We start from the raw sequence: 24,379 nt of genomic DNA on the forward strand, positions 1-24,379 counted from the left end.
GTGTCGGTGTCACAGGTGTGTGCAGGCAGAGGCGTGTCGGTGTCACAGGTGTGTGCAGGCAGAGGTGTGTCGGTGTCACAGGTGTGTGCAGGCAGAGGTGTGTCAGTGTCACAGGTGTGTGCAGGCAGAGGCTGAGTCCTCCTTGGGAGGCTCTTTCCTTAGATTCTTCTATGACTAACTCTCGTCCCGCCCCCTTTACTCAGTGTAACCTCTGGTGCTTTCCTTAATGACCACATTAATACTGCAACCGTCACACACAGCATCTCCTAGCCCCTGGTCTGTCTCAGTTCTGTTCTGCGGTAGCCTCCACCTCCTCCTCTATGGTCCATTTGGATCTCTCACTCTGGGTTGTCTCCCCACACTGAAATGGAAGTCCCCCGAGGACAGAGGTCTCCACTGAGCAGTTCCCCACCATGAGGCCAGGTACCCGAGGAAGCTGGATGCTTCAGTCTCTGGGACTGGACTGAAAACTAGTTGTGGCTGGCTGTTTTGTGTTCTGGAGACCGAACTCAGGCCCTTTGCCAAGTACCAGCCAGTACATGTTCTTGACTAATGAGCCATCTCTCCAGGCCCCAGTATTTTTTAACGCCACCCTCCCAGGTTAAAGTAGCTTTCCTTCTGTTAATCTTCAGAGGATTCCCCAGGAAAAAGTGGGCACTGGACATGAAGTGGAGCCCCTGGGTCTGTCTCTGTCCTCTCTGTCAGCCTCACTAAAGCACAGGGCTATACTGTTAAGCCATTCTCCCTCTTTCACTTGCAAAGGCCTTCCCAGTTTCTTGCTTCTGTTTGAGCTGGTAGTGAACACCTAGGTTCTGTCACGTCATTTCCCCAAGCAGGCATTGCTTCTCTTTCATCAGCAGAGTAAGCAGCTCAGGGCTTCAGGCCTCCTCACAGGCCTCATTGCTGCTGCCCCTCTCTCCTGGGAAGCAACAGGCCCAGAGGCTAGTCCCCTCCCCCAAGGCCACAATACCATGGTTTGTCACTGGCAAAGGTCACAGGTAAAACCAAGCTGCTACAAACAGCTGCCTGGGTTTTTTTCTAGAAATCATGCCAAGAATTTTGATGATCTGAAATATTTTGACATAATTCCTTCTTTGTAAATGCAGCAATAAAGAGCAGATTGTGTGTGTGTGTGTGTGTTTGGCACATATTGTTTTGCTGAAAGAAACCACTTAAGGGAGAAAAACAAATTAACATTAGTTGGCATACTTTGAATCTTTTAGGAAACATGAAAACATGTTACTATGGTGACCAGTATAGGTCATGTGGGGGGCAACTAAATAATTACAGGGGAGATAGGGCAGTGTAGCATAATTTAGCTTTTCCTTCTCATATGTCCCCCCTTGAATCTTCCTTTGCTTCCAGTCTGAGCTCTTGCCCTACTTCTCTATGGTCCAGCGCCTTGGTACTCGGAACCTGGGCAACAATCAAGGCTTATTACAAATCTGTGTTTTCTATAGAATAAGGAATATAAAATCATCAATTTTACTTTTTATGACTTGATTTCTAGTCACGTGTGCTCCGAAAACTGTACATGAAGTATTTCAGAAATGTCACCACTCATAAACTAGGTTGGATCTCATTCCGCATTGCAAGATGGAATCTTGTGGTCCGTCCCTAGTGGGCTGCCAATCATACTTTCGTCCCATGTTTCCACACTGTATATGCTGCCCGCCCAGGCCATTCCCTCACGTCTTCTCATGACACACGCATGGTATTGAGTCACGTTATAGCAAGGAGAGGGGGGTAAGCTACAATAAGATATTGTGGGATGGGGAGAGTGAACATTTAAAATACTTTTGGCTTATTATAAATTCAGTGGTACCATAGGTATGTATATATAGGAAAGAAACGTCATATATGTAGAGTTTGGTAGTACCTAGGTTTGCAACCAACTTCTGGGTTGCTGGAACATAGCCCGATGGATAAGAACCTAATATGGTACCACTTCAGAGACTTTTTTTTTTTTAAGGTAGAAGAGGGAGGGACATGAAGCAGAACGTAAACTTAGGTGGTCAGTTCCGTCATTACTGGGGGCAGGTTTGGCTGTTTTCAACTCCCTACTCCTAGCCCACTCAGAAAAAGAAAAAGAAAGGAAAAGAAAAAGAAAAAGAAAAAGGAAAAGGAAAAGAAAAAGAAAAAGAAAAAGAAAAAGAAAAAGAAAATCCTTCTATAAATGAAGATTGATCTCTGACTCTTATATGTACAGACCCAATTTAGAGCAAGCTCACCTTTTAGCAGCTGGCAGTTATACGTGCTCATGTTCCCAGCAGACCGCAAGTTTATCAAATCTCCTTTGGGGCTGCTGCTCTTACTTTCAACTTCAAATAACTCATAGGGGGGGATCAAGACTTCCTTCCTGAGAGAGAAGTCTTTCACAGAGGCACCCAGACAGGTGAAAATGGTAAACAGGGTTTGGTTTCCAGACACCTGTGTCTCTTCCTTTAGCAGGGAGGCAGAGAGGAACTGGCCGAATCGAATGGTGGAACCTACGTTGGCTCCAATGTTCACATCCTTCATCCCGTGGTATACCTTGTAACACAGACTGCCATTCTTTGTGGAGCTGTCTTTCCTCAGCAGCTGGATGGCTGAGGTGAGGTAGTAGTGCAGGTACTTGAAGTGGAATGACTGACTGTACTGCCCAGGAGATCCCGCAGCCCTGGTCATGGCCTTGGCCAAGTCAGAGCTCACATTGAGATTCAGGGTGAAAACCACAATGGCCACAGCATGCACCGGGGTCATGCTCTCCGGGAGGGCCTTTGCCTGGTTCAGCCAGGTTAGGTGGGCTTTTTGCCATGCTCTGGAGTAATACTTATGAGTGTCTACTTCCTTTATGAAATAGTCTCCTTGATTTAGCTCCTCCACCATCTGTTTGCTACAGCCTTGGTATTGATCATCAAAGGAATCAGGTGTCAAGTCCACGTCGACCTTAAGAGGAGCCTATGAGAAAAAAGAAACCTTGATTTACATTATTCAAATCAGATGGAAATGAGGTGCAGATTTTTGTGCCCAACAGTGCTGGCTGAAGTATTTTCCACGGAATGCTCAAGCTGTGCCCACTATAATGACTCCATGCTATTCCTACCTGCTCTGGGGTTGTTATTCATAAATGGCTCAGAAAGCTCCAAGGCTCATCTCCCCAGGGAGGAAGTGTTCTTTACCTCAGAACTCACGGTGTTTCCATATTTGAGTCTGTTGACAACAAAGCACTAACCTTCTGGTTTTTATACTTTCCACCTCTTCAGTTTCTTCCTCCTCCTATTCTCTCATGTGTGTCATAAAGCATGCTCAGAGCTGGGGGAGGGGGCGTGGCGTATGCTTATCGTCCTTAGAAGGCCGAAATACAAGAGGTGCTGTAAGTCTGAGAAGGCTTGTGAGTTCAAGGCTGGCCTGCATTGCAGTGTGGGACTCTGTCTCAGCCTAACCAAACTAAAACTAAAGCAAGCTTATATTCATATATATATAATTTTAACTGTACATTTTGCTATGCGTGTGCATGCACAGAGAAGCCAGAGGTCAATGACATAGGTCTTCCTCCATTACTCTCCACTTTATTTTTTGAGACAAGGTCATGCTCTGCAGTTTAGCTGAGTGGTTGGCTAGTGATCTCTGGAGCAACAGGGATCGGCCCGTCTCTGCAGCTTTTTCTCAAGCTAGGGTTGCAGATGTGCATTCCTCCCCTCCTGGGTTTCATGTGCATTCTGGGGACCCGAACTCAGGTCCCCACCCTTGTGCATCAAGCTCGTTAACCACCAAGCCATCTTTCCAGCCACCCTATCGTACATCTAGCGTTAGGTTTTCCGAGAGAGACTTCTGTAAATAAAAACCTTCTTGCTGACTTAGATTCTAGGACACAAAGGAGGGGAAAAAACTAAAGCAAACAAGGAAGCTAAAGTCTCACCTTCTTCCTCAGTTAGCCCCCAGGGGCACACACACCTCTGGATCTGGTGGAAAGTTGGACTAAGAGTAAATTCCAGAGCCTGCCAGACTTGTCTCTCCAGTTACCGGCAGTGCAGGACTGAGACCTCTCAGGTAACAGCTTGTCTTGGGGGAGAAGCACTTATGCCATAAACGTAAGACTAGCCAGGCTCCAGGGTGCATGCAGCTGAGCTTCCAAAGCTCAAGAAAGCAGCGTTTCAGGGGGGCAGTGGGGCCGTGCCTGGGAGCGCCTCCTCTTGGCTAGCGAGGGGCTGGAAAGTACACCCCGCTTGGAGGTGGGGGAACAGTTGAATGTTGTCTAGAGAGTGCCGAAAGGAGGCTCCCTGGCTTCCATCAGCTCGTTAGTGATAACTGTATCAGCATCACCTACACTCAATCATTTCTGGGCAAAGCAACGATGCTCTTCTCATGAGCAGTACTCACCAAAAGGCAAGATTCTGCCCAAGGCCAGTGTTGTTGGGGGCGGAGCTAGAGAACACACGGTTTGGTATTTTAACCGTGTGATTTATGATGTCATGCTGCCTAGTTACATACAATCTAGAGTCAATTTTACAGACTGATGGAGTGATGGTAACCAGTGCACCAGATTTTAAAACAAGCTTTCGTTAACCTAAGCCAAGAATCACATTCTGTCAAATATCAAAAGGAACTCTGACACAGTTTTAACATGTCGCCAGATCTCAACTGTTTCCCGTGTCACCCATTATCATGAGCTTATTTTTAGTTTATAGATATTTAAAATTAGGAGACTCCAAACGTGTGCTATCTGTATAAAGCGGTTTCAAGTTAAACAGGTTTTTCTACATTATTTCCCCTGTGGAATCATTATTTTAATACTTAAAAGAATCAGGAAAATAACTCAATGGCACTCACATCAATTATGCCAGATTTATGACTTAAAAAATTAAAAATTTTTATAGCAATTTTCCCCGTCACTCTTCACTAACATTGTTTATTCTTAGATTGCCAGTGGCTAAGTTCTTAGCACTTAGGTGGCCCCCAGGTGAATAGCCTGTTGGTGCGTCGTTGATCATGAGAGACCAACTTTTCGATAGCCCCTACCTACCTCAGTGCTCCCCGCGGGTGTCTGCTGGACCCAGAGCAGTAGCAGCAGGGTGAGCTGCCCTCCTGGAAGCCACCGTGCCATCCTCCTGTCTGTAGCACTTGGTAGACACGTTCTCTTAGATCTACTGGTCAGTGGGCAGCTGTGGTGGTTTGTGTCAGCAACACTTCTTTACTCTGAAAGCCTCGTCCCAGAATACACTCTAGAGTCCTCCTTTGGCATTTTCTTTTCCGGCTGTGTCTGAGGTTCTGCTCCTGCCGCAACTGTGACTTCTGTTGAATATCAACAACCTCAACAACCGACAGTTTCCTCCAAGGTAGAAGTCTAGCGCCTTTGCAGTGTTGAAGTCTCCGAGAAAGGGCCAGATGTGCGCGGCACAGAATGGTTTTCAGTGTAAAGAAGGCAAAACCCGTCTCTCTGTCTCGTCTGCATGCAGGGGAATGCCAAGGGTCTGTTCAGGGTCAGGCTGCGCAGTTCAGCCTTGCCTTTCCCAGAACGACAAGAAAAGGCATGCTCCAGGAGGACTTGGGCCAAGTCCCATTATCTGGAGCCCCAGGCTTTCCCTGTGAGCCACTGCAGGGGCACGTGTAGCGCAGCTGGGGAGATGCGATCTTAAGGTGGACCCGTGTCAGGCTCATCTGGTGGTGCTGATAGCCCTGCCCCGGAATGATTGCTCTCCAGCAGCACAGGCTTTTAACGTTGTGTGTTCTTTGCTGTCTCTCCACGGTGGGTTTGAAACATCCCCATCCAGAGACGGGGGCTGTTGGAGTCACAGCTTTGAATGTTTATTTCTTTTGAGAGCTTCAGGTTTTCTATCTATTGTAGTCTGCAATGAGGCCCGCAGGCAGGAGTTAAGTCCGACCTTCCACTATTAACCACATTTCCTGCTCAAGTCTGGCTGTCCTTCCACTACTCCCGACCTTTCAGAGTCTGCCGGCTCGCAGACGTTGTTTATGTTCCCTGACTCTTATCTAACTGTGACAAGAAACCAAATTCCGTTCTTGGGAATTGTGGTCCTGCTTTCTTTTTACCACATTAAATATTGGTCTGTCTGAAGTCTCCCAAGTCATAGGAGCATAAAAGAAGGAATGCTAATTATTCAAAACTATTGCTTGGAGAAAGCCACTATTTTGATTTACATTTTGACTTTATACCCACCACCCACATGTGCACGCGCGCGCGCGCACACACACACACACACACAGAGCAGAAGTGAAATCACAAGACTTTGTATACTGTTTCCCACTAACATTTTATTTGTTTGTTTGTTTCTCACACACACGTGTGTGTGTGTGTGTGCTTGTGTGTGTGTGTGTGTGTGTGTGTGTGTGTGTATGTGTTCAACTTGAATGTCCTTCTATCCCTCATTCTCCACCTTAGTTTTTGATCCAGGCTTTCAGTGAACCTGGAGCTCACAGATTCGGTAATGGATTGAGAAGCCCCGTGTCTGCATCCCCGCACTAGGACTGCTGCGTTTGTTCTTCTGTTGTTGCTCTGCCTTATGAGTTCCTGTGAGCTGCATGGCCAGCGCCTTCCCAGCAGAGCCGTTTTTCCAGTTCTAATGATTAAGTTTTCAAGGGATTTTTTTCAAGATAGGGTCTCATATATCCGAGGCTGGTTTTGAACTCAATATGGAACTGAGGCTGACACTCAATCTTTGATCCTCTGCCTCTATCTCCTGGGTACTGGAATAGCAGGGGTAAGCCATCATAACCGGTTTCTATGGTCCTGGGGGTCAGACTGCCAGGCCTTTATGCTAGACAAGCACTTTACCAAAGCAGCTGCATCAGCAGCCAGCACCGTAGCATTTTGCTATTAATGTGTGTGTGTGTGTGTGTGTGTGTGTGTGTGTGTGTGTGTGTAGCTTGAACTTGCCTTGAATTCTTGATTCTCTGTCCCTGTCTCAGGAGTGCTGGGATTACAGGTGTGCACAAGAGCTCCAAACTTAAGATAAAGCCATGTTTACTGTTTCCCACTAATACCAAATACTTGACAAAATTGACTAGCTGGCTCAGGATCAGAGCATAGAGAATGTACCGCTAGGAGGTGAAACTCAGCCAGTTTCTTAATGGACTTTTAAAATGGCTTTTAAATAAGATTTTACTCTGTGGTCCATTTTTCTCTTTCTTCCCTTCTTTTCTTCTTCCTCCCTCCCCCCTTCTTTGTGACAGAGTCTAACTCTGTAGCCTTGATGAGCCTGGAACTCTTTTTTTTTTTTTTTAAAGATTTATTTATTGATTATGTGTAAGTACACTGTAGCTGTCTTCAGACACTCCAGAAGAGGGAGTCAGATCTCATTACGGATGGTTGTTAGCCACCATGTGGTTGCTGGGATTTGAACTCCGGACCTTTGGAAGAGCAGTCAGGTGCTTTTACCCACTGAGCCATCTCACCAGCCCCGAGCCTGGAACTCTTTGTGTAGGCTGGACTCAGTGTTACAGAGATACGCTGCCCCTGCTCCCTGAGTGCTCTGATTAAAGGTGTTTGTCGCCACAGCCAGCGGCTCTGTAAGTTTTAAACTTACCTTTAACCTAACAGCAATTTGAACTGGCCATGGATTTGACCCAGCGCAGTGAAGCCTGTGTGCTCTGCCATACACAGTTCTTTCCTGTAGCTGTGTCTCATGAACCATGACACAGTATGACAGCCAGGAGACAGATCCTGGTGGAATGGAACGTGTGTGCACGTCTTTTGCCTTTCATCACTTGCAGAGCCTTGAGGAGACACACTCAGCCACTATCAAGATGTAAATCCAGGGGCTGGAGAGATGGCTCAGTGGGTAAGACGGTTTGCCACCCTCACAGAGGAGCTGGGTTTGATTTCCAGCACCCACAAGGCAGCTCACAGTGAACTGTAACTCCAGCTACAGGGGGTCTTATCTCCTCATCCAGCCTCCACAGACAAAAGGTACACATGTGCTGCATAGATTTGCATGCAGACAGAACACCCCCCCCCCGCACACTCACAAATAAATAGACAAATAAATAAAATATAAGAAAAATGGAAAACTACATATCACTACATAAACCTAATCGTGACCTTGTGACCTCTAGGAGTCATGGCTTCCCTCTCCTCCCTGCCACCCCTAATCTCTAGAAATAACTGTTTTCCCATTGCCTCTGAAGATTTGTCACTTGAAGGATATTGGATAAATAAAGCACACAGGGTGTTGATTTTTTTTTTTTTTAACCTTTTCCCACTCAGTGTAACGCCCTTGAGGCCGACATGCTGGACTTAAGTTTTGCGGTTGTATCAGCTCTGTCTTTCATTAGGTGCTTCTGCTAACAGACCACTGAGTGCCTTCCCTTTAATGTTCACTTTTGGACTATCATTGCTAACTCTCGGACATGCTTGCAGCACGAGCCTGAGTGTGTTTTCCATATGTTTGAAGACATAATCCAGAGAGCTGACCATTGAGATATGAATGTATATATTTAGGTTTAATGGCAGCCACCAGCGATGTTTGAAATAGCCTCTTAAGATGTTTTAAATTCTTAAGACTCCCCATTACCAGCTGCTCCTGGGTATTGGCGGCATGGCAAGAACTGGAGTTAGAATCTGAGCGTTACAACCGTGCTCCTCACTCATTCACACACTGGCTAAGCTAGCTTTAAGGTGAGCTATCTTGCTGGGCTTCACAGACTCGGGGTCAGACTCCTGCTTTAGTGAGCGACTCTGCTCGGCATCTCTCCTGTTTGGCTTTATGTTTGTTTTCTCAGCCTGCAAGAGAGCCAGGAGAAGAGACATTTAGAATCTTAATATCTTCATTTTTATTGGATGAATGTTTTGCTTTCATGCATCTGTTTGCCACATGTGTGCCTGGTGCTTGTGGAGGTCAGAAGAAGGCATCGCATCCTCAGGTTTGATAGGTGGCTGTGAACCTGAACCCTCAGGTTTGATAGGTAGGTGTGAACCTCTCTGTGTGGGAATTGAACTCAGGTTCTCTGCATGAGCAGCCAGTGCTGTTAACCATTCAACCACATCTCCAATTGCCTGTCTGTCTATCTGTCTGTCTCTCTGTCTATCTATCTATCTATCTATCTATCCACCCATCCATCTTCTATCATTTGTCTATGTGTTCATATACGTATGTATGTATGTATGTATGTATGTATTCATGTATGTATCTTACTTACATGTGCCTGGATGAGTTTGTGTGCTCCATGTGCGTGCGAGTGCCCTTGGAGGTCAGTGGTGGCATGACCTCCCTCAGATCTTGGCTACAGCAGTTGTGGGCCATCTGATGTAGGTGCAGGGTCCTCTGCAAGAGCAGTAAGTGCTCTTAACATCTGTGCCACCTCTCCAGTCCCGAAAGAGTCACCTTAACTTTCACTCCCTAGATGTGGCTACTGAGGTGAGGTTTTGGGAAATTGAACGAGTTACCTACTCCTCTGTCCTTCATACTCCACTCTCTCCCCAAGCTCTGAATGAGTGGTGTCAGTTTGTAATTATTGTTTGGGCAGCCAGCATTCGCTAACATTCTTACTGTGAACGCCACTTCTAGACTTAGACCAGTAGAGGGCAGCAGGAACTTTGATAACATTTAATGTGATTCCCTGTGTTGTGTGTTGCAGGAGGAAAAGGGAAGTGTTTTTTCAGGCCTTACATTAAGTAGTTTAGTCACTGGGAGGGTCTTGCCTAGAGTTTAGGGGTGGGAGATGCTTGCATAGCCCTACTCGATTCTCAGCAGCTCCTGTTGAGATCTTGAACTCTCACACGTGTGTCAGTTTTATCGACGAGGCATGTTATCGCTACAAGTCCATGCTGTTGCCAGGAGAGGAGTTTGGTAGAGGCCCCGTATTTGACAGTCAAATCATTTTAAAGCTGTCTGTACTTTGTAACTCTCAGTTATCATTTACTGTCAACATCCTCAGAGAAGTGAGTGAAGCTGTCAGGTACCGGGGTGACTGTGACTCGATCCACTCTCAGCCCTATCAAGAAAGCATCTTAGGCTGTACCTGAGCCTTACAACAGCTGGAGAAGTGTTTGTTGAATGAATGAATGAACAAGGGAGGGAGGGAGGGAGTGTGATGAAATGTCAGTACCCAGTGCTGCTCATCCTCCCCATACATTCCTTTATTCTGGACAGACCTCTGAACACTATCATATGTTTATCAGCTCCTTGAAGATCTTATGCAGTCCATTCTGATCACATTGCTTTCCCGCTCCTCCCCCAGCTCCTCCTGAGTCTGCATCCCAGCTCCTCTTGAGTCTGCATCCCACCTCCCCCCGCCCCTCCCAACTTTGCATCCTTTTTACAAATATCCCACCAAGTCCGTGTGTGCTGCCCATATACTCATGGGTTTGGGGCCATCCACAGGAGTGTGCTTGACCGTCCAGGGGACACCCCCTTAAAGAAAAATAGTCTGCCTTCCCCAGAAGCCATTGGCCATCGATAGCGTCTCATTTAGGGTGGGGGCTCATAAGACCTCTCCACTCCATGTTAGAATGCCCGTTGGCTTAGCCTTGTGCCGGAGACCAGAGCTGATGTGGGTTCCAGAAGACAGAGGTGCTGTCGCTTCCAGTGGTCACTGTTATACCTTGGTACTCCATGACTCCGCCCCTTCCTGTTCTGCCACCCCTCTCTGCGAAGTCCCCAGAGCCTTGCAAGGGTGGGTGGGTGTTATCCTGCGGATAGCTCTCATGGAGTTAAAACACTCACTGTCTTCCTGTAAAACACCCTCCGTGCTACAGCTGGAGATAACAGAGCCTGGAACGATATAGGCTCCTTGCTCCAGCCAAGCGACACCTCTGCTATGTTGAGAAGCGGGAAGAAAGCCTTAGTAGGTGTTGGGAATCCCACTCTGCAAAGCCACGTGCTAAATAAATCTTTACTTTAAAAAAATTTGTTAAAACCTAGGGAGATGCACAGCTAGCGTGTTGGCAGTCAGGACAATGTAAAGGAATGGGTCGTCTCCCTCTGCTCGGATGGCCCAGGTCATCGGTCTTGGTGGCAAGTGCTTTTCACCCTGAGTCCTTTGGTCTTCCTTATTGAGGCCGAGGATGTGGCTGAGTCGGAAGGATGCTCTGTTAGCGTTCATGAGCCTCTGAGTTCACCCCTCAGAACTGGTGTAAAACCAGGCATGGTGACACCTTTCTCAGCCTACACAAGACTCTGCTTACAAAACCTTTTCCTTCTTGATAGCTTTGCCAGTGCAAAGTACTCAGCAACTGAAAACAATGTGAAGCAGGTGGTTCCTCCTCTCGCTAGACACAGGGAGGACCTCCTTCAGGGGTACAGTGAGTGGGCTCATCCATAGGAAACAGGAAGGAGGCGATGGTTGGGAGAGCACAGGACTGGACCTGTCTCACGTGAGCATCTGCAGCGTCCCTTGCAGGGAAGGTTTTGGACTTTATGTGTGTCCATAGGTGAATTATTTTAGGAACTCCGAGAAACCCAGACCCAAGAGAAGTGTATGTTTGTTCTCAATTCTTCCCCACGAACTAAGTTCAAGGCTGTGCCAGGAGAGAGAGTCCCTTCCTCCACCTACAACAGGCTCAGCAGTAAGGAAAAAAGCAGGGGACACCAGACTGGAAGAGGTGAGAAAATTATGATACACACACACACACACACACACACACACACACACACACACACACACACCTAAGTAAGATGTTAACTCCTAACACAATTAGCTGCCAATTGTGCATGAAGTCCAGGGTCTCCAGCATACAGACAAGGAAGTCAGACCGTTGCTAAGACATGGGGCAACCCATGGAAATACAACTGGAGCTGAGCTGGACACTGGTAGGCAGGGATTCACACCTCATAGTTTCCACATTCTCTGGACTCTTACACACACGTCTACTTAATTTTCCCTTCTGTTTTTCTTGCAGCTTCTCTAGGCTCTAAGACAAATTTCTTCCAGTTCCCACGGTCCTTAGAGACATCACCGTGGGTTATGGCAATGCAACATCTCCATCCTTTTTGTTTGACAGTTTATTATTTATTTTCATCACAGGGTCTCACGTAGTCCAGGTGGCCTCAAGCTAAGCAAGTTCTATTTGTAACCCTGATCCTCCTGCCTCTCTTAAGATGCTACGATTACAGGCTTGTGCCGCCATGTCTACCTAGAGTTGGGTTAATTTTAAATATCTAATTTGTTCTAGAACTTGACCTCCTTTTATTGCCAGCAGCTTAGGTGCTCTAAAGTCAGGTAGAGACAAGAGATTTTGTTTTAGATGCTTTCCAGCTTCCCAGGTGAACTCTGAAGATCCTTAGAGACGTCATACACATGGCATCAGTTGTGCCAGTGGTTAAGTGAGCTTTTCTTTAGGTGTGTACACAGTGGGGGAAAATAACATCTTAAAGGCTTCCTGATTTGGTCTTGCTAGCTCAGTGGATTCCTATTTTGTCATGGATGTTTTAAGGATGACTGTATTCTGTTGTCATTGTTCCTATAGAAGAAGATGGTGCAGTGTATATCTTGCAAACAAAGGCTTTTCAAGTTCAACACTCTTTTGATTGTAAACGTGTTAACTGAACAACTCGATGCTGTTATCCTAATGTAGAAACCAGCAAGACACATTTTAGCTGAAACGTAACATGGGTTTTCTGGTCTTAGCATGTGGTTTCATCGCATCATTAATAGTAATTTTCTTTCCTTAATTAAAAAAAATATGTCTTTAAATGTTGTTTCAGGCTGGCAGATCTTTGGGCAAAACCCTAATTGCTGTCAAGGAAAACATTGTTTCGCAGCCAATGTGCGAGCGACCGCAGTTACGCTTTCATGTAAGTTGTGTACAAAACTGTAATGTTGAGAAAGGAAAGTTTTGGTCAGTCTGGTGCCTCTGGATTCCAACTGCAGTCACATAAACATTGACATGTTGTGACTAATGAGCAGGAAAAACAGCTACGCACACTCCGAGTCCAGCTTAGGCACTGTTCACATATTGACCAGTAGAATGGCCAGTTCTAATTCTCCCTGTGATTTGAACCATGATGATCTAAGCCAGCAGCGGGAAAGGATGGGGAGCCAACATGCCTGGTCTCTTGCTTGATCACGTGGGCCAGACCCAACCTCAGACTCCGTGACCTTAGTCTTGGCTTTCAGGTCACAGAGGTAGATGAATCTTCAGAAGCGGTCATTATGGAAAATGTTATAGGGTACTGAGACAGGCGGAGGATTGTTCATCACAGGGAGATTTTAAACAGGGACGTGAATTGAAGAAGCTGATACCAGATTCCATTTTACCAAGCAATAAAGAGTGGGGGAGGGAGGGTAGGGAAATTAGGGTTACTGAGTAGACAAATCTCTTTTAGTATTTTACATGGATTTTTTTTTAAATGAAAAAAAAACATCAATAAGATTTAGTTTAAAAAGCATTTGAGGGGCCATGGAGATGCTTCACTGGCTGAGAACATTTGCTGCTCCTGCTAGGGACCTCCTGTTTGGTCCCTAGCATCTGCGTAGCAGCTCACAACCACATGTAATTTCAGTCTCGGGATCAGACACCCTCTTCCGGCTTCCATGGGCACACAAGCACACAGCACACATACATTATGCAGGCAAATACTCATACACATAGCATAAATGATAACCTTTAAAAAAAAGCATTTGAGTTTTAGAAAATGCAGAGATACATAGCACGTTTTTATATTTCTATGTGTAATAAAGGGAAACCATTATATTAAAGATTTGCGCTAGAAATTTAAAACAAAACAAAAGTGATTTGGGATCAGTAGCAAATGGTTGCTGTTATGTTTACTTAATCTATTTTTTGCGATGTTGGGGAATGAACCTGGTCCTCACCTACCATAGGCAAGCACTCAGCTATTGAGTTTTGAAGCTTCCTAAGGACACCATCTAACTAAGCATGACCTTGAACTTCTGATCCTCTGCCTCCACATCCCGAGGGCTGGGATCACAGACATGCACCATCAGGCCTGCTTTTGCGCAGTGCTGGGAACTGAACCCAGGGCCTTGTACAAGGTAGCCGAACACCCTAACCAATGAGCTATCACCACTGAGCTATCGACAGGCTTAGTCTTAAGTGCCGTTGCCTTCTGTGTGCCTTCTCTGGATGTGGTCCCCTAATCTCTAGCTCAGACAGTGTTGACTAATGAAATGAGCAGGATACAGGCATCCATCCTGATTTAAGAGATGCATCATTGTCCTGCGCTTTCAAACACATGTGGGTGGGTCTTCGTGAGACTGGCCTATGTGTGTATGGGGGCTCTACTTTTCCAAGTTTAGGCTTTTCCCTCTAGAGTTGAGACATCAGAAGACATAAGAAGTTATGTCCTGAACACGCCCCAGTTAGGCTTTGAGAGAAACTGCTGGTGAGGAAGGTGATGTGCATCCCATACCCTTCAGGAAGGAGCAAGTCTTCCAGCCCAGCCTTCCCAAAGAGCGACAGGTTCTAAAATGCCAGACAAGAATGAAGTGTGGCAACAAAGCAAGGAGCGAAGTCACCAAATGGAGTCCACCCAGAGGCCTCACTTTCATGAACTGCTATCTCCTAAGGTGTCTGTTTTGCAATTGAGACCACAATGAGGGCACTACGCCAATTTTCTTTGAGAGCACATCTGGGGCACCCTAAGGAGCAGAGCAAGACAGCTTCTTTGGTAGGTAAGAAGCTGTTGTGTGGGGCGGCCTGGTGGGAAAGCTGTGGGAAAGCCAGAGACTCTTCAAGAAAGACACTGGGATGACTTTGTAGAGCACATAGGGCCAGTTCAAAAGCTTAAATGTCTACAACTGTAACTCACCCCACCCAGTTCTTGCTTAGCCCCTACAAGTAATGTGTGTTTGCTTCAGTGTGAGAAGATAAATCACAGTATTGTTTAAATTGTTAAGTGTGTGCACGCCAGGCAGGCACAGACCTGAAGCCGGGCTTTGAAGCTTCCCAGTGGCCACTGTAAGAAACTCAGTCCAGCTTGGAGAAAACCACAGGCAGATTTTGGTTTGGATCAGAACCTTCTTTTCATCTTTCAGGTCACAGAGTGCAAAGGGGGAAAAAAAAAGAAAAAAATCTGTAAATATTTTTATATTCTGAAGCACAGTTTTATTTTTCCGTCTTGCAAAATTATTTGATTTTTGTCCAAAGGATCTAGTGCCTTCTAGAAAAGGGGCTGATTGCTTTTCAGTAGAAAATGATCTCTTTCTCTTCCTAGGCTTTTTTAAATATTTAAAATAAATCACTAGCACATTTTAATTATGCCTAATGATGACACTCATTATGACCTTTTGTATTCCACAAATTTTGTTGTGGAAGCTGCAGTGTGCCACTGTGTCCCTCAGTACACCCTCTTGGCCACACATCTGAAGCTGTAGTGTGTCACCGTGTGTCTCTCAGTACACCCTCTTGGCCACACGTCTTTGCTTGCAAAAATGTTCGTTGCAATGACTCGTCGCATTGATTTTCAATGATGAAAAAATGGAGAGTCCCTGTTCTAATGTTATACAGAAAACGCAAGCCTGCTCTGTGCGGGTTCCAGTTTCTGATTAAGACATTCTTGGAAATCACAGTCGTGATTTCCCAAGTAAGAAAGATTTGTAGAGGATTGGGCCCATCAGCACCTCATCACACAAGAAGGAGGGCTCATGGGTGTCCACCCCCTCTGGAGGATTGTTAATAAGGGAGTGGCAGACTTTGCTGTCGGAAGTGTAGCTATTGGCAACGTGCCCATATGCCTGTAAACAACTTTAATAACATTTACTGAGTCACACAGACACACACACACACACACAAACACACACACAAAGACATATGCACACGCATATGTACACATGCAAACATACACATACACAGACACACAAACACATACAGACATACACACTGACACACATGCTCATGAATATGCACACATACAGACACACACATACATACACACATACCCAGACACACACATACAAACACACCCAACACACACACACACACACACACGCACACAAGATACAATAACAGCAAAGTTGAAAAGTCTGTCTGGGCATACAGCAGTTTTCCAGCAGAACACCAGCCAGAACTCTGTTGCTTTGAATATTCAACTGGGAAACAACGACCCCATTTCTTTTGTGTATCTCTCTCTTTCTCTTTTTCCTTCCTCCCTCCCCCTCCCTCTCTCTCCCTGAGCTTCTTCTTCTTCTTCTTCTTTTTGTTTTTTGGTACACTGTAGTGTTTGGGGTCCAACTTATTGCTGGAGTAAATCATAGCAAATAGAATTTTCTTCGAATAATTTTAAAATACAAGAGCCATTACCCTTTTTGCATCTTTCCAAGATTCCCCCAAGAGTCAGAACTCTTGCTTAGGCTGTTTGGAAACATCCACGTGTGTGCAGATTGGTTATTATGTTTTTATTTGTTGCCAGAAGGAGTGAGCATTATCCTTAGATGGAAGGAGCTGGGAGACAAGCGTTGTGTGTGGCTGTACCCAGAGTAGAGGGATCAGAGAGTTTCTAGGCAAACATCATAAAAAGCGTCCTGTTTTAACTAAGTGAGCGAGGAGTACATTTCTTGAACAGTATTTTTCAAAGCTTAACCTCGTGCTTTAACAACCCCAGATGACTCAGGTTGCCGGCTTTCATGTTTCCTGGTTCCCTTTCAATGCCTGAATTCAGAAAAAGGAGAGATGGAAAAACCCCCTTGGGTCAGCCAGTTCATTTCTCTAAAGGAGCTCATAGATACATCTCATAGCACACAGGTCCCTCCTGTGTACTAGATGGGCGAGCAGCAACGGTTTCTTTTTTTAACTGACATTTCCATCTTTATTGAAATACAAATGAGTTCTATAACTGGATGTAGGATATACGTTTACTTTGACAAAATCATTTCCAAATCATTCTGTAACATATTTTTAACATAATCGTATGTGAGACACGAACGGGGTTTCCACTGTCTTTAGCCCATCTCTTTGCCATGCATCTCAGCTGTCTCAGCCACTTCACCTCACTCCTGTGCTTCATCCTTTTTTGTTTGTTTATCTTATTTTTCCCCCCCGCAGGTTTGTGTCCTTGCCTTCCTTCCTACATCGCTAAGTCATTATACCATCTTAGTAATAAAATTCCACAAATGTTGCTTAAGAGGCTAAGACGTATTAGCCTGTAATTGTGAAAGTCATAACTGAAAGAGACGTCATGATGCTGACAACGTGGTGCCAGCAGGACTCTATTCTCTTAGGGCCGTGCCCTTCAACCTTCCCAGTGCTGCGACCCTCTAATAGAACTCCGCACGTTGTGGTGACCTCCAAGCACATAAGCTTGCTACTGTTATGAATCATAACATAAACATCTTGAGTTTTCCCGATTGTCTTAGGTGACTCGTGTAAAAGTGACCTTTGACCTCAAGGGGTCGCGACCCACAGGTTGAGAACCGAGACATTACAGTCTCCAGGACTCTCTGGTTGGTCTCTTTCCCAGGAAGAGGTGATCTCGGAGAGCTTCTAGTTACTCCCAGATGCTGGGCTGGTTTGATGAAAATATTATTTCCCAGTTTTTATGCAATAGAAGTCTCCTTTCCATATATATAATGTTTCCTTCAGTGTCAGCTCTTGGTGGCAGTAGTTCGCACCTCCCAGAAAGCAATGGTCTGTGAAGGTTAGAGCTGTGGCTGGTTGCAAGGCCACCACTAATGTGTGCTGTCTCCCTCTGAGGGATTCCCTGCTCTCAGCTTCCCTAACTCTCAGCATTTCTGGTGACCCCAGTGTCCAACTTACCTGGGGTCATAGATCCCCACTCTTGAGTGTGGTGAACTTAGCTCCCTTCATTGTCTTTGGGTTTGCTTCATCCGCCTACTGTCACCGCTCATCTGAGAAGTAGCAAGAAATGCATTACCGGGGCATCAAGGTGTGTTTCTGTATTCTATGGAAGCCCTGTCTTTTCCTGATGGACAGAGTTGAGGAAGACACTGACTTCTTTCACCACCCAGCCTCCCAGCGTGAAGGTTCCCAAGTGTTTCTGGAGTTATGTGGAACTCTTTCTGTGTTCTGTAGTGAGAGTGTCCACTGTATGTGAACCAGGCTCTCCAGGTACATTGATTAGAATCAGAGTTGAAGCTCTTAAATGGGAATAAACCCAGCGTCTTTTGCTTTCACACTTTAGTTGCTGGCTCCCATGTTCTCATTGGAAACACTACAACAAATGTTCTCTGGTTCAAGGCTGTAACACATTCTACTTAGGGGTACTTAGTTTGTGGGGAGTCACAGGCTAGACCCCCAGCTCCAAAGTGTCAGGGATGCCTGGGAATTAATTACTGGTGAGGGAGCACGGAAGAAGTTTATCCAGCAGTAATCAGATAGATGATGGCATCTGTTTCAGATGCTGTCTGGAATGAGGCCGAGTCCTGGCAGGTGAACAGATAAACAGATGCAGCCGAAGAAAGGTGCCACGGTTAGGGATCAAAAGAATTCAGGAGAGAAGTTTGAATCATTAAAATTTTACTTTAGCTAATTTTGTTGCGTTGAAGAAGAGACAATCATAAAACCAGGAAGTGCTAGCATGGATGCCTTGTACCTCGTGTGTTGAGCAGCTTTGGGAAAAGGTTTGGAAGAGGGCAAGGTGACATCATGGCTCACTTCAGGTGGACACCTTCAGTAACATGTGTGCCCCCTACACACACACACACACATGTAATTAAAAGTAAAGCAAATCTTTAAAAATAATGATAAAAGTGTACTGTGCAATATATACCAAGGGTTGTATCACAGTTTCCTCCGATCGAGGCCTTGTTTCTAGAGTAAGACTCGGAGGAGGAACAAGCTTTGCCTGTCCGAGGAAGCTGCCTCAGAGGCTCAGGAAGGCTGATACCAAGACTGTGGAGGCAGCAAACAAACATGGAGGGGCGGCTGACCAGCTGTGCTGCTGAGAGGAGAGTCCCCCACACAGTGACCTGCCTGCAAGATCGCTGGAGTGGGCTTTACAATGATGAAATTACTTTGGAGTTGTCTCTACTTCCTTAAGTGACCCTCCTCCCATACTCCTGTGTCCGACCCCAATAGAAACTCAATGGGTCGTAACATTAACCTGTCATGGGCTCCCTAGTAGTTAGACTTTCACGTGTATGTGTTTCTGTGTAAGTGCATGTACGCTATGTGTTGTGTCTACTAAGAAAAAAAAAACATCACACACCATACCAACTTATGGAGATGCTCAAAACTGGATTGCGCATAGAATGTTCCCATGTGTGATTATGGACAAAGTTGGGCTGAAGTCTTGCCTTCGCCTTGCATTATTGTCTTTTCATTTCATTTTCTTTTTTTTTTAAAAAAAGATTTATTTATTTATTTATTTATTTATTTATTTATTCTATCTGCATGTATACCTGCATGCCAGAAGAAGGCATCAGACCCCATTACAGATGGTTGTAAGCCACCATGTGGTTGCTGGGAGTTGAACTCAGGACCTCTGGAAGAGCAGTCAGTGCTCTTAAGCATGGAGCCATCTCTCCAGCCCCATTTTTCTTTTTTCTACATGGCACCGTGGTGATTTTGTTTTTCTTTTTAGTGCACGGGAGATGGGAAATCAATGAAGCAAACTCTCTTTTCTATGTGGTTACACCTCCACACGACAGTACCCACAAGATCAACACAGTCTCCTTCTCTTGATTAGGCTGGCTATGATTTAAAATATCTTAGCATCCCCCCACCCCCCGCCAAAAAAAAAAACCCCTGACTTCACAAAGTGAAAGTATCAAACCAGAATTTTATTATATATAAACACACTTCTTAATACTGTTCTTTCATTACTTTCAACCCGCGGAAGGAAGGAGTGGGCCAGCCAGCTAGGAGATCATGTAAGGAGCAAGCAACGCATGCGTGTCTGTATACTTCAGTAATGCTACTGCAGGAGATATAAACCAAAACTCCACAACCAAATGACTGTTTCTTCCCGCTAATACTTGGCTCCTCGGCGCTGCCTGAAGTAGCGGTTGTAGGCAGCGTTGTAGCCGTAGACCATGGCGTAGCGCTCACACAGCTTGTAGTCATCGCAGGCCTCTCTGTTGATCTCATGGGCAGGCTTGTTGCGTTCCCGGACTCTGGAGAGTAGAGAATGAGACACAATTGAACGGTAGAAAGACAATGGTACAGTCAGAAAAAGGAAAGAGGAAAAGGCGTCCTGGAGAGCCCTTCCCTCAGTACGAGAGATGTCTGAAGAGCAGGCACGGGGTAGGGGCAAGCAGGTTTTGATTTGGGTATTATTTTTATGAATAGAAGTAGAAGTTTTCTTTCGGTTCCCTTTTCCTACCTCCCTGTCTTATTTCTAAGCCCAAAGCAAAACAGTTTCTAAGCGTTCTGGTTTTTTTCTGTGTTGCTTTTCAAATTCTTTGAGTTTGAGACATAGAAATAGTGATGAACCGTCTTCCACAACCCTGGAAATAATGGCTACTCCCGTCGAGTTCCAGTACCTCTCTTGGGCTTTAGCTCGCCACCTCTGCTGAGGGGACATAAAGGTGTTGGCATTTCTCCTGTTGATGAAGGGACCTAAAACAGAAAAATAAACAAATGCTCTTTCATGGGAACAGCTGATGGAAGTATTTTGTAAATAGTCCGAGGGCCAAAAACATCTGAAATCTCATTAATGTCCTATGTTTTACATAACCGGAGCTAGGCAAAAATATAAAAAGAGTATAAAGCAGACGTTATAAACTGCATGATCAAAGGAAATGAATAACCGTTTATGTGTCTTGGGGACTTGTGACACAGGCCACAACAGTCTCATCTGCTTTGTCTTTGTGGAATCCTTTGCTGCTTTTGGTAATACCCACTCAAGGTGTTTTTAAATGTAATTAAGAGAAGTGTTCTCACCCCTTGCACCACCAGCATAGGAACAAGTTAAACTGTATGAAAATGAGGAACAAAGTAAACTCAAGATGGAGGCCCTGTAGGTCAGGTAGGGGATATGGGAGATGTGGGGGGTGTGAGGTATGTGGGGTATGTGGGGAGTGTGGGGGATGTGGGGGACGTGGGGGTGCACACCTGTCAGCCCACTGCTTGGGAGGTGGGAGCTGGAGGATGAGGAGTTTAAAATTATCCACAGTTGTGCACTGAGTTGGGGGTCGACTAAGTTACAGGAGACCCTGAGTTGTAAACCAAACCAAAAGAGAAAAACCCTTCCAATTAACCAACCAAACCAAACATGAGACTGCCATGCTCCATCTAGTGTAGCCAGACTTTCCGAGTCCGTCACTCAGGCACACAATCTGATGCCGACGCCTGTGGTCTCCCAGATGGCGGCTCCCTCTCTGTGCCTCCTCGGTTGACATTACCCCTCATTTTCCACTCTTGTGGCTGATGTGATGTCAGCTTAACATTTCCGAGTGTTCTGGATGCAGTTTAATGTCATATTACACCACTTAAAGTGTTGGACATCGTTTCCTTGGACAGTTTTAGTCACTGGGTTTTAAAGACTCCTCCTCTCCCTCTCTAACACAGACCTGACCAGCACTTTAGATTTAAAAAAGAAATGGGGTGGTCTTCTTTAATGCAAGCAACTTAAGTAAGGTAGCCAGGCATCTACTTACTGATTTCATAGGACTCCATGCTTTCGTGAGATTCTGGAATGAAAAGAAAGACTCATTTTAGACTTGTTTGTCACACGCTGTCACTGTCTAAACGTAGAGACAAAAAGATGGGAAGGGTGCATTTGGCAAGGTTGTCGTCAGGAAATTCTGGTCATATAGGAATTATTTCTTTATTTCCATCTTTGCTTTGAGTGTCTCTGTCCTTGCCCATCGGCTGATATTGGAGGTAGTTGTCAGTCTGGGCTAAGATTTCCTGAGGTTGCTGAAATGTTCAGACATAAAGCGTTCCGTGTACCGTGGAGTTTCCAGAGTGCCCTCTTTCCCAGTGTCTCCAGGGGCCAGTTTGAGACTAGACTCAAGGGAGTTAAAGGTGGGTGTGCAGCAGCCAGGCCTCTCCAGGCAAGGAGCTCCAGGGTGGTTATTGAGCTGTGTGACCCAGACAGTTTCTAAGAGGGTTCGGAACGGCTCTTAAGAATGGGTGTTAAATTGGCAGCCTCAGAAACCACTGGCTCCCTCTCCTTGCTCAAAACTGGGCACAAAGCCAGGACAGCGAGAACGTCAAAGCAAGTGTTTCTGCTTTCTATGTCTCTCCTGAACGCATCGGGCAAAGCGGGACTAAGAGGCTGTGTTTATAAGTGTCTGCCTGCCCGAGAAGTGAGAAAGGGAGTCAGGGGAGCAAAAGGCATATGCAGAACGTTTATGAATAATTCAAAAATCGAGAGGCATAACATTAGAGCTGTTCATACCATTTAGATTTTTAAAAAACAACTAAATATAATCAAAACAATTTAAGCAGACCAATGTAAACAATTTGACTTCAAACCTGTGAACAAATCACATGACGTAACAACATATAGGTAGCAGAAAATAATGCATCCTTTGTAAACAATTGTGAAATTGATGCCTTTCTAAAAAGTCAGCTGTAAAGTTTCTTTTAAAAATAAATTGGCTGAATAAATACACTAAATGCATGGTATTTTCTTCTGTTCCCTAGAAGGACTCTCTCTAACACTTGCCATGAGAACTTTCTTAAAGTAAACAATTCACTAAAACCCTTAATGCATCAATATTCAAGTCTGAATAAGCGTTCTTAAAGGTAAGGTTATAGGGGCAGGAAATTGATGCACCCCTGAAATATCTTTGTTTCCAGGTGTGTAGATTTATCCCTGAAAGGGCTCCACTGTTAAAATAGCTCACATGCATTGGAATATATAGAATATAAAACATGTGCTGGAATGACCAATGATCATGGAAACAGGGAAAATTACTTCGAGGTACTTTGGCTTGTAATAGAGAATGGGAAAGATGAGGAAGAAGGGGAGAGAGACAGTGAGCAAGAAGGGAAGTCCAAGGTAGGAAGGGAAAACCTCACAGACAGCAGGGAGAGAGGTTTCTCACCGTAGCACAGGGTTGCCACGGCCAGCGCAGCCAGGATGGCCAGAGGGAGCAGGCTCTTCATGGTGTCACGGGTGTCCTGTGAGTCTGCCTCTGTGTCTGGTGCAGCAGCAGCAGCAGCAGCAGCAGCAGCAGCAGCGGAGGGGAGAGGCTCCTACATGCTGCTGGGGAAGGCTGGGCTGTTTTTATAGGAACTTGAGCAGCTGAAAGGGGAGGAACCAGCGGGAGGGGGCTGGAAAAGGTGGGATGGCTTGGCACTAAACTTGCCTTGGGACTTGGCCCAAGTACTCATTCCTTCCAGATAGTATCGACACAGCGTGGGCAGCTCCCCTCCACTCCCAGTCCTGGCTGTGTTATAGCAGGATGCAGAAATTGTGGCCACCCTATGTTTGCGAGCCAGACCCCGGGCACATGTCCACGGAGAGGGCAGTTACCACAAACACAGGTTTGCCTTTCGAATTCCTCCTCTGATCTACTTGCTGGCCCTGACCACTGGCCATTGGGGCTTGATCCACAGACAGAGCTGTAGTGTTCTCTTTGCTACCCAGATGGATGGAGGAGAGGTGCTGGGGGTGAAAGAACCCACTCTTTACGCTGTGACATCCTAGGCATCTTCACAGTAGGGCAGAATTTTGAACTCTAGACCAATTGAGCATTTATCTGGCCATAGGCACGTTGTGCAGTTGTCCGAGGGTTCAGTGGGGTAGAGATGTGGTACCCTAGTTTTGCTCACGAGCTGCACAATAATTTGATTTTAATTTTGTGATATTAGTCTAGTCTTGTGCCCTAACGTTCTCTCGGGCTGATGGCACTGCCTGAGTGAGTAAGGCAGGGACAAAGATGCTCATCCTTATCTTCTCAAAGCACTGTCTCTCTACTGAGCTAACGTCACTAGCGTCTGATAAGGCACGCGGTACTGAACTTAGGTGTCCTGTGCTAGCTACAGACCAACAGGTCACCTCCCCGGGGAGTCAGGGACAGCTCGGCCTGTGCAGTTTACCCTTGACTGTACTGTTCCCTCCCATGCAGGTTTCCACAAGTCTGTATTTCTCTATACCGTGAAGTCTGGAGGTTGTTGCCTATCTTACAAGGAAAATTTCAATATGGCTCCTTGGAGAGCTGGAGGCTCTCTAGCTCTCTCTCTCCCCTAGGAAACTATTCTACCCTATGGTGTCTTAGCTGTTTGTGAGTCTTCTTCATGGTCCAACAGTCTTGGGTCTCAGAAGCACACTGCAGAAGATCCATCTTCTACACCCATACACACATACACACACACACACACACACACACACACACACCTTTATATCTTTTAAAAATTGTTTCAGTTTGTTTTGTTTTGTTTTTGCTTTGCTTTTTTGTTTTAAGACAAGGTCTCACTGTATAACTCTCTGTCCTGGAACTCACTATGCAGACAAGGCTGGCCTTGAACTCATAAAGATCTGCCTGCCTCTGCTTCCTGAGTGCTGCTCTCTCTCTCTCTCTCTCTCTCTCTCTCTCTCTCTCTCTCTCTCTCTCTCTCTCTCTCTGT

At 45.7% G+C, this 24,379-nt stretch overlaps 3 protein-coding genes across 3 annotated transcripts in view; 1 reads left to right on the forward strand and 2 right to left on the reverse strand.

Moving 5' to 3' along the window:
- The window catches only part of Art4 (ADP-ribosyltransferase 4 (Dombrock blood group)), an 8,984-nt gene extending 3,343 nt beyond the window's left edge, over positions 1–5,641 (reverse strand). The window contains exons 1-2 of the mRNA XM_021165496.2: positions 5,006–5,641; positions 2,232–2,940 (exon numbers count right to left, since the gene is read on the reverse strand). Coding sequence (XP_021021155.1) covers positions 2,232–2,940; positions 5,006–5,086 — 790 coding nt within the window. The 5' untranslated portion in view covers positions 5,087–5,641. The remainder of the gene's footprint in view (positions 1–2,231; positions 2,941–5,005) is intronic.
- Positions 1–12,720, forward strand: part of C6H12orf60 (chromosome 6 C12orf60 homolog) — a 24,862-nt gene extending 12,142 nt beyond the window's left edge. Inside the window, exon 2 of the mRNA XM_021165774.2 lies at positions 12,645–12,720. The gene's annotated coding sequence lies outside the window, so the exon portion shown is untranslated. The remainder of the gene's footprint in view (positions 1–12,644) is intronic.
- A 6,897-nt stretch (positions 12,721–19,617) lies between these two features.
- Mgp (matrix Gla protein) lies at positions 19,618–23,029 on the reverse strand. The gene is made up of 4 exons (XM_021165626.1): positions 22,855–23,029; positions 21,457–21,489; positions 20,341–20,416; positions 19,618–19,971 (listed from the first exon to the last, which is right to left on the reverse strand). The coding sequence occupies exons 1-4, from the start codon at positions 22,913–22,915 to the stop codon at positions 19,827–19,829; spliced, it is 315 nt and encodes a 104-aa protein (XP_021021285.1). The 5' UTR covers positions 22,916–23,029; the 3' UTR covers positions 19,618–19,826.
- Between the last annotated feature and the right edge of the window lie 1,350 nt (positions 23,030–24,379).

The sequence above is a fragment of the Mus caroli genome, chromosome 6 (genome assembly GCF_900094665.2).
Source record: "Mus caroli chromosome 6, CAROLI_EIJ_v1.1, whole genome shotgun sequence".
NCBI lineage: Eukaryota > Metazoa > Chordata > Mammalia > Rodentia > Muridae > Mus > Mus caroli.